The sequence below is a fragment of the Trachurus japonicus genome, chromosome 22 (assembly GCF_045865225.1).
Source record: "Trachurus japonicus isolate A0001 chromosome 22, Traja_1.0".
Classification (NCBI taxonomy): domain Eukaryota; kingdom Metazoa; phylum Chordata; class Actinopteri; order Carangiformes; family Carangidae; genus Trachurus; species Trachurus japonicus.
In genome coordinates this window covers 6,111,753-6,122,204 of record NC_140928.1, presented here as the reverse complement: position 1 = coordinate 6,122,204, position 10,452 = coordinate 6,111,753, and the positions used below count along the sequence as shown (strand labels likewise).

General features: G+C 41.5%; 1 protein-coding gene across 1 annotated transcript in view; it reads right to left on the bottom strand.

Annotated features, from left to right (window-relative positions):
* Positions 1 to 854: 854 nt before the first annotated feature.
* Positions 855 to 10,452, bottom strand: part of gfra4a (GDNF family receptor alpha 4a) — a 147,650-nt gene continuing 138,052 nt past the window's right edge. Inside the window, exons 7-8 of the mRNA XM_085767547.1 lie at positions 5,178 to 5,347; positions 855 to 1,336 (exon numbers count right to left, since the gene is read on the bottom strand). Coding sequence (XP_085623673.1) covers positions 1,181 to 1,336; positions 5,178 to 5,347 — 326 coding nt within the window. The 3' untranslated portion in view covers positions 855 to 1,180. The remainder of the gene's footprint in view (positions 1,337 to 5,177; positions 5,348 to 10,452) is intronic.

The following is a 10,452-nucleotide window of genomic DNA, read 5'->3' as shown; positions in this document are numbered from 1 at the left end:
TCTGTCAGGACTTCACACTTAAAGCTTAATGGATGAATATATGAAGAGTTCCCTTCCAAAGTGAGGTATCCACCATTTGCAAAAGAGTGACTTCTACTCATCTGAAATGATTTATAACATCAAAATTAAAACAAATTACAATACATTAAAGGCTAATGAGTAATGTAGGTCCTGTAGGTTTAAAATATAACACATTGACAGACTTTGGGAGATCTTATTTTGAAATTTGATAGCAATTTATTTATATATATATATTTTTTATGTATATAAATAAATTCTTATTTGGAAATGAACTCTTCGTACCTGCAAACACAACAACAAACGATCAGGATTTTCATTGTGATTGGACTCAATAATAACGTGCTTCCATCTAACATTTTAGGGGTAATAAAATTAAAGTCTATTTAAAATTTTGAAAAAAAAAAAAAGCATTGAAATTAAGCGCAAAGCTGAATGATCAGAGTGTGGAAGGACGTACGCACATCCACCTTAAATCTCATGTAACACTTCATCACAGCTCATCTGAGAGAAAACTCTTAACATTTAATATTTTTTTCTTTTACATCAAGGAATGTTCAAGGACAAAAAACTTTTTTTTAATTTTTTTTTTTAAATATATAGATATATATTTTTTCATAGTTGCACTGTATCTTCAGTGTCCCTTCACTGTACACCTTCTGAACCCATCGGCCCTTCTCACGGTAGCTCGGACGTTATTTTCAAAGCGAAGTCTGCATGTGTATCGTTTCTAACAGTTTGTGTTTGGGCAGGCGTGAAGCGAGTAATGAGGTGTGTACTTCCTGGTCCCCCCGTCCCCCCTCCCCCCCTCCTCCTCCTCCTCCTCCTCCTCCTCCTCCTCCTCCTCCTCCTCCTCCTCCCTCTCTTTATTTCTTGGTGCAGCGGTGGCGGCACCCTCTCCGGTCCAGTCTTCTCCAGGGCGTGGGCTGCACAACACGACACATCTGCTCTGAGTCATGATTCACAAAAAAAGAGATTAAGTGTGATTTTTTGTGACAGAGAGGGAGAGGGGGGAGCGGGGCAGGACAGAGTCAACCCTTTTTTCTCCTCCCCACCGTCTTTTGACAAACATAGAAATGGCTCTTCTCTCTCTCTCGCCCCCACCCTCCCCCCCCCAGGTCTGGAGTTCTTGTCCGTGGAGGCCAAAGTGCGAGGCCTGGTTTTAGTCGGAGAGCAGCAGCAGCAGCAGGGCGGGCAGCAGCCAGCCCAGGCCCAGGAGCAGGGACGGGCGGACGGGCTCGGCGCCGCCGTCCGACAGGCCTGGAGACGGAAGAGTGGAGTCTCCCTCATCATCCCACAATCTGTCGTTCTGGTTTACCTAAAAAAGACGTAAACGAAAACGAGACGAGACGAGTCGTTGTTAGTCCTCATGACGACATGTTTTCAGCACTAGTATTAGCCAAAATAAGGTGAGGAATGGTGAGGACATCACCAAATCAGCCGGACACAATTTCACAGTGAGATGTTTCTTTCTTTTTCTTCTTTATTTCCTCTTCTATCAGTTGAGCTCCATCTTAAAGGAGACATATTATGCCCCTTTTGTACATATTAAAATAGTTCCCCGGTGTCTTAAAGACATGTCTGCAACATGCTTCAGTCAAAATACCCCAGGGATCAAACATCACAGCTCTTTTCACCCGCTCAAAGTATCCCTGTTCAGAACGGCTGGTTTCAGTGCCTGTCCCTTTAAATGCAAATGAACCACTGCTTGCCCCGCCACTCCTTCTACTGGCACCAGGTAGTGGTTTTATTATGCAAATTCAAAAACTCATGACATCATTGTCAGACAACTGAGGGAACAGCTCGTAAAACCACATGGATTTCAACCCCAGGAGCCTGAAAATCACAGACTTTTTTGTCTATTCTCACATTTTGGCGGCCGGAAGACAAACATATATGTTAAAGAACCTTCAAAAAGTGATATTTCCATAATACACTACTCACAAAAAAGTTAGGGATATCTGACAAGAATATCCCTACAAAAAGTTCATGCTACAGTGATATTTGATCATGAAAGCCTTTTAAAGGGACAACGAGGAGTTTCTATTTGGTTATAAAAAAGTCTCATATTAATGTGGATGAATCTACGCTATCCACACTTGTTAATGGGCCCATTTTCGATAAATATATCATTTTGTCTCTATCGTTATTTTGTTATTATTAGTGATGGCAGAAATGCTGGTCGAGCCGACCAGTGTTTCTTTACTTTCGGTTTCGTGGCGAGTCATGAGAATAACGCCGCCGAATCGCCGTTTATGGTCGGGACTACGACGGTATGTGATCGTCTTCGAACCTCTGACTTTAATTCTTGATGAATGAAAACATGAGTCTGTCTTGCGCCGGTCAAAGAATTTCACGGTGCGCACGAAGGCTCATAAATGTAGTGTGAAAACGCTTCGCTTTTCCAAAACTCCTCGTTGTCCCTTTAAGTAGAAGGATACAATGGTAATTTCTTTATCTCGAACAAAATCTAACAACAGTGGTGACTACAATATAGCACAACAAAAATCTCAATGTCTCAATAACTTGATCAATTTGTCAAAGTTCTAACTTTTTGTGTATGTCTCCTTTAAAGATGTCCTGAGTGCTACGCAGCTCTGCATGATTACGTGTTTCCGGTAAAAACACAAAGCTAAAGAGGGACAAGTCTTGGTTGTTAATCAGTAGCCAATCATGATGAATGTACTTTAACCACCACCTGTGGGATTGCATGCTGCTGTGGAGGACTTCTCTCCTTGACCTTCACAAAGATTTGCCGACCTCAGTGATGAGACGGGCAGAGATAAAACTATAGAGCTGAAGGTAGCGGTTATGCTAGCAGGGGACAGATGCAGGTTGAGCTCACACACAAACAGTGTTGGCAGAACAAGCTTGTTACAGCTCAGAGGTTGTGACAGTGACTGAGAATTTATAGTTTAGGAGAGGGATGTAGAAATTCAAGAAACAATTTCAATTGGATGTAAAATTAGGAACACCCCAGAGTGCAGGATGAGTCTACAGGAAGAGAAATGCATTGATTTTGATGTAGAAAATACCCAGATAAGAACTTTCTGACATGAATCTGGCAAAGATCAACAGATAAATGAATAATTAGCATGTTTCATTTTTCACCAGAGTGTCTTTAACTCTTAACGAGTCAGTTTACACTTCTATGCTTCTGAACCAGTGCTGGTGTTTCTTCAGAGTGAGTGTGCACCGATCTGAATCCACCTCACACAACCCCACATCAAATAAGCCACACTATCACTTTAATGCTGCTGTATAAAGTCTCCTGTCTTCCCTCCTCTCACACACACTTAGTCAGAGCCGATTGAAATGCGCAGCCACGTCTCCAGTGTCAGTTTAATTTTTGTTGATTTATCAGACACAGTTATTTAAATGTGACAGGACGTTGGTTGAAGTCTGATGATACGACCCCGAGGCAGCTGTCCACAGCTAATTTACTAGTTTAATTAACTCTTGACTGGTATCTCCACGGCGACACTTTTATATGATCCAGAGTTGATACTTGGCCATCAGGTGACATAATGTCTGTGTTTAACAGTGTGTCACTTTTCTGTTTACCTTATCTCTGCGGCCGTAACGTGGAGTCAAACGCAGGCGGAGGATGATTCACACTGTTGAAAACAATTGCGTGTAGGATGAGGCGTTCAGGGGACTTAAGGCGAGAACATGTCAGTTTGGCTTCTGGCCCTTCTCTATGGAAATGAGTAAGTGGCCCAGTTATACATTAAGTTTGTTTATATCTGTTGGCAGATTGTCAATTATATTATCCGCAGCAGCTTTGGGTTGCGGTTCCCATTAATAATCAAATGCATAGAACCCATTTCCTGAGCCTGAAGCAAAGTGTATTATTTATAAATTTCTCCTCATTATTGAAATGTGAAATACTGTGTGTAATGCAAAACAGGCCGTCCACATTAAAATTGATGCTCCACTGTTGTTTACTTTACTCTTTCATTGTATGGGCCACATTGATGATGTTTACAGAGACCTGTTTATACTGTTGATGAGGCAGTTATGAATATGGGACGGTGGTTTTTATATGTGCGCTGAAAGAACACTAAAGCACCGTGAAGACCTCAGGGACTCAGTGATGGTGTTTCTACACCTGCTTCCTATTGTTTACCGATGTCAGTAAATACAGAAAGTTTCATAATTATTCCACTTTTCTTTTTGATGGCATGTTTATACTCTCTATATAATTATATACAGAGCATTGTATTATTATTTAAAGAGGCAATATGGAACTGTGCCATCCATAGTTTGTGACCCAGACTCACTCTGCATATTCCTTCGAGTAACGTCAAACTAATGTATTTAAATTAGCAAAAGCATACATTTATATAACTCATGTTTACTTTGTGTTTCACATTGTGTTTGTCTCAGTTGTCTGCTTTGTGTGTGTGGACAGACTTAATGACTCCACTGGGATCAATAAAGATATGTCCAATCTTAAAGCCGTGTTCCTTCATTCAAACGCTCAGTAGTTTAAGTCTGTAGTGAACAACAGTGGCTCGGTGAGTGGATTGATTAAATCAGTCGATACAGTCTATACTGTAAGTCTGCACATAAAGATGTTTATATCTTATTTACCTTATTTAGAAATCAAAGCTTGAAAAGTGAGTCGTCCTGTTGTCTGATAAACATCACATCTGCCAACAAACTCCAGTTTTTAACGAGTGTCTGGCAGAGCAGGGTGTCGGATATTGTCAGATTTTTTTATTTTTTATTTCACTCACAAATTTTATTTCATTTAGGAACCTATTTTTGTAGTGATGCGTGAAACTAATTTACACGCCTGTCATTTGAGTAGCAAAGGTGAAGCTGGGCGTCCTTCGCAAAAAGTAGTTGTCACTGAAACTGAGCAGTCAGGCACTTATTTTTACATTCTGTAAAGTGAATATTAACATTATTAATATTCATGTATAAGTTGCATATTGAAAAAAATTCTTCATCTAGAAGTTTCAGTTCTCCTCATCATAACTTAGCTGTGACTTTGTGTGGCACTGTCTGAATTCTGCAGCTCTTTCTTAATCCCCTCCCATCTGCAGTGCTCAGCAAGTTAAAACAAACAAACCCAAGTCACACTTCTGAGTGAAGCCGTCTCCATTACTGCCACTCACGTCTTTTTTTCCTCCTCCTCTCTCTTGTCTCACCTGAGTAGGTATCTGTGCTCGCAGAATGTTCTGCTCTGTTTCCATGGAGACGCCCGGGGCGGTGGTTGCCAAGAACGGGCTCTGGTTGTCCGTGGCTGGACTGGGCATCCCGGGCTGGCTGGCGCCGGTTTTCACATCTGATCCGTTCCCGAAGGCCAGGATGGCATTTTCTAGAAGAGGAGCAGAGACGTCGCTGAGCAGTGAGCACACACATACACACACACGGCTGGCAGCTTAAATAGACCACAGCATCAGCCCTCACCTCCAGCTCCAGCTTCCCATTGCCTTTTTTTTTTCTTTTACCCCCCCATGCATGCATGACACTTTATAATGTGATTGCCCACTTTATAATTATGCACTGGGGGACTGTAATTAAGATGCGGTCATGGCATGTCATCACAGAGAGTCATCAGACGGCTGGATGTCTCTAGTCTCATTTCAAACTGCATCAGGCGAGAGGTGTGAATAAGACTGCACCTGTCTCATCAGCAGCATCCACTGGAACAGACTGGATTTTAATATTTACAAAAAAAAAAGGAAAGAAAAGAAAATTCAAGTGTGTGGACTCATCTGCACAAAGGAAGTGATGCACCAGTCGTTAAAGACGAAAACACAACCGCTGTCTGAAACAGAAGAGTGGGCTCTCCCCCACTGAGAGCAGATTCTTAGATAAACGAATAACATAGTTACATTTTTAACCCTCCTGTTGTCCTTCTGGGTCAAACTGACCCAATCTGTTTCCTTCCTCCATCCTTTCTTCTTTCCTTCCTTCATCCTTCCTTCTTTCCTTCCTTCCTTTCTCCCTTCCTTCTTTCCACAATCCTTTTTCCCTTCCTTCTTTCCTTCCTTCCCTTCGTCCTTACTTTTTCTTCCTTCCTCTTTTGATCTATTCCCTATCCCTCCATCTTTCTTTCCTTCCCTTTTCCCTTCCTTCTTTCCCTTCTTCCTTCCTTGAACGAATCTGTTCCCTCCCTCCATCTTTCCCTTCCTTCTTTCCACAATCCTTTCCCCCTCCCTCCCTTGAACAAATTTGTTCCCTCCCTCCATCTTTCTTTCCTTCCTTTTTCCCTTCCTTCTTTCCACAATCCTTTTTCCCTCCCTACCTTCCTTCCTTCCTTTTTGACCCATTGACCCAATCTATTCCCTCCCTCCTTCTATCTTTTCTTCCTTCTTTCCTCTCATCTTTCCCTTTGTCCTTCCTTCCTTCCTTCTTTCCCTTCGTCCTTCCTTCCTTCCTTCCTTGACCCAGGAGGACAACAGGAGGGTTTAGGCAGTTTCTCACACTGGTGTCCCAAAAAAGGCTTCAACGTGGAAGTTTGAAAAACCATAAGGAAGCTGTGATTTGTCAAACTTCGATGACTCTCTGTGCCACAAGTGTGAGAAAACACCTGGAAGTATAAGTGACATGTGTTTATTCATATGACTGGGGATTACGTTTAAAAAGTGTTGGCTGAGTATACAGCAGCTATTAAAGAAGATAAAGAGAATAGTGAATTCACGGCAATTGACTTTTCTATGTATGACATCTAAAGAAAAAACAAAACAAAAAAACTGTCATTTCTGGCCAAATGGAACAATGCCTGATTCGGTGGCAGATTGAAGCTTTGGTTTTAATTACAGAAATCTCAGGCGAGACGAGAGCTGCGTCAAGTCAGATGTAGAGCCAGTCCACTTAAAAGCAAATTTGAGAAGTCTGGCCGTGATATAAAATAATGAAGAATAATGAATAATGAACTGCATTGAGTTGTTTTTTCTCTCTCTCCTGGTCAGCAGGGTAGCCGACCAGCTTACCTAAATAGCTGTGGGGTAGCATTAAAAGACGGAGGTGAAAAATTTCCCAGACAACGAGTGAATTTGAGTCAAGTCCAACGTTCCTGCTGGTTTTCAACACTGAGGCTGCATTCAAAACCACCCTCCGCTTACTATTCAACGTGCATGGTGCACGCTCTAGGGAGGTGTGTGTAAATATTGTAGTTGAAACTTGTCAAAACATGTAGCACCCTAGGAGAGTTTCTTAAGGTTATTAATTATACTCAAACACAATCATAATCTCAAATATAGCATGATTACATGGGCAGAATGGTTTGAAAGAGAGTGACAGTGCGTCTGAGAAACAAATTATAGTCCCTGTGAGAAGAATAGGATCATAGATAAGAAAAGGAATAAGACTGCCTGTGAGAAACAGTGACTGAAGGAGGGTGAGACGTGTGGAGAACAGGCTACCCTGGTGTTTGGCCTCTGATTAGGTTTAAATCTCATCTCTGTGCTGCTCGTCCAGGGATGCGTTCAAGCGCGGCGTCTTCTTGGCCTCGTTCTGTTGCACTAAAACTGTAACGGGCCTGTAACAGCCCCCTGTGGCTGCATCATGGGCACTGGGCTGCAGAGTGGAAGTGGGAGTGGAAGTGGAAGTGGAAGTGGAGTCGTCTCTGGGTGCAGAAGTAAAAGTTGCATTAATTTTTTAATTTAAATGATAATAAAAAACTTCTGATTGGCTGATCTGTGGGGACTTCTTCTCCATGGCAACGCAGGCAAAAAAGCCCAGCCCATGGGAATGGTAGGATTTAGAGCCAAAATGATGGATAAAACATGACTGTTACATTATCCAGGAGTCCTGCGCTCCCATGTTGAGTAATATTAGGAATATCATTTAAATAAAACATTTAAATGGGCGCACATGCAGTGAAAAACACTCCCAGAGTCAACGTCTCCTCCCACTACACATCTGTATTTGCCACAAGGTGCAGGACCTGTCTATTTCCACACTTTGTGTCTCACTGTGAGTTAGATAAAATCATTTTAGACTGAAGTTCAAAACACTTGAAGCTGATGGAGATGCTCCCGTCCTGGAGCCGAAGGTTTTTTTTTTTCCTTTCAATTCAATTCATGCCATGTACCAAGTTATAAGCTTGATGAAATTTGTCTGCACAATGTTTGATTTAATGCATGACGATTGATTTCACAGTAAGGTCAAAATAATATGAATTATACTGTGGGAATGCTTCAGTGAAAACCAAGGACACACAAACACATTCACACACACTCACACACACACACACTCACACACACTCACACTCTCAGACCCACTCAGCCAGGCAGGATCCTCTCTTTAGCTGGTCACGGACAGTGGAGCACCGACGCGCTTTAAACCAATAATACCTGCTGAAAGTCCTCCACGGCAGGAGCAGCGGCGAACAGCGGAAATTAATCATGTTACTTAATGCTAATAATTCATGTGAGAAATGAACGAGGCACTGGAGGGAGGGATTTTACAAAGCAAACTTCGTGTAAACCTTTTTTCTATTACAGACACACTCATTGAATAAACACAGAGAAGAGAGGGGGGAGAGGTGTTTACTGATTGATAAACACTTCTCTGCACAGGTTCCTTGTTATTGATAGCCTGATAGAAGAAGTTTACGCCTCAGTGGCACTTGAGAGTAAAAAGTCGACTGGGTGCTGTGCTGAATATGGCTGACATCACCACCACTCTGCCAGCCGCAGCAGCACAACAGCTGAGTCATAACATCCGCTCACCAAACAATGGCCATGTTGAAAAGGGTTTTGTTTGCCAGGCAGCGAAACAATTATGTCCAACAAAACACCAGATTTAAGAGTTTATGTCGCTACCGGCCTCGACCCGTGGCTCTCGCTGTCAGTTCAAAAACACTTCCAGGAGTGGATTTAAAAAGAAAAATCTGAAATATAAACGCAGCATTATGTTACCGTTTAAGGCTTTTAGAGTGTGTTTGATGGATGCTGATGGTGGAGCAGGTGGGTTCCAACATCTACCGTACCTTTCATCACTCATGTTTATGCAGCACATTACAAAGTGTCAGTGATAAAAGGAGAGTGTTGTTGGACTAGTTGTTCTTTAAACAGTGTCCTTGCTGCTTCTTGCCTCTCAAGCTGGGACGAAGGTATAAACTCACACAAATTCACACACACTCAGTGAGCAAATGTAAACAAGTACATTTACTCATATACTTAATAACAGTTTGGAAGAACTTCTACTTTACTTATTTCCATTTTAATCTGCTTTATATTTATACTTCTTTTCATTTTAGAGGAAAAATCCACCCTTGACAGCTGCTGCGTGTCACACTAAACACATTACTTATATACATGTGAACATATAAATGTGTTATTTTAGTTTAGTTTTTTATTGAACTCCATAAATTAATGTTAAGTATTTAAAACGTATTCAACTGAAAAAAACTACAATGTCAAAATCTGCTCATATTATAAAACTGCGGCAACGATGATTAAAACATGTGACATGAAATAATAATTTAACAATCTGGTATTGTGCTGGACAATGACCTTTACTGAAAGCTGCATTCGTCAATATTCTATTGTAACAAATCATACAATGACTGTAATATATTAGATGCACTTCTTAAGTACCTGCAGTTACAGGTCATTGGCCACTTGGGGGCTAGCGGAAAGAGTTGTGGACACAACAACGACGAACAATCTCCGTAGCCTCGATGTGCATTCAGCAGAAATAGAAGAATATTTACTTCATCTATTGGTCTTTTGTTTTGATCTTATCCTTATCCTTGGTCCTTAGAATAATATATCAGGCTTTTTGGCTCCGCTGTGGTCACCAGTTAGTCCCTGACTTCCTCTCTCTGCAGTTCATTGCACAGTAGAATTTACAGTGGGTTTATTGAGCTGTCAGAAAACAAAGAACAATAAAGTTGTGGGCTAGAAAACTAAACACAGCAGCAAAAGACAATAAAGCTCTGAGGAACTAAAGGGAAATACAGCGTGTAGCCTCAGGTGACGGTTGGGTCATCAGAACCAGAAACTCCACTCACATCTGATCCATTATTAATATAAATATAATAACTCTAGCTGTTGTAAGTCTGTCAAGTTTCACTGTGTTTTGTTTTTCAGGAAAGCAAGCCGTGGTGAACGTGCTCTCCTGCCCAGCACCAACTGGCACACGAGATAACGACTGTCTGGTAGGAACATTTAGCAGCTAAGGAGCCACAAGTCGTATGTTAATGTTGTGCTGTTGCTCGTTCTGCAGACTCGAGTTGCTAAAAACATTTTTAAAGGAAGGAGAAGAAGTTTTAACAAAACAAAACAGAATCAACAAAGAACAAGGGTTTGATTTTGCTGCCAAATCTTCACAGTGCGTGCACCTGTTAGGTGTTTACCGCTGTCATTCACTGTTGTTAAGTTGTCGAAACAGAAGCTAATTTAAAATGACAACTGGAGGAAGGAGATGTGTTTCCTCTCTTTAACGGGTGTATGAGGAGCAAATGTT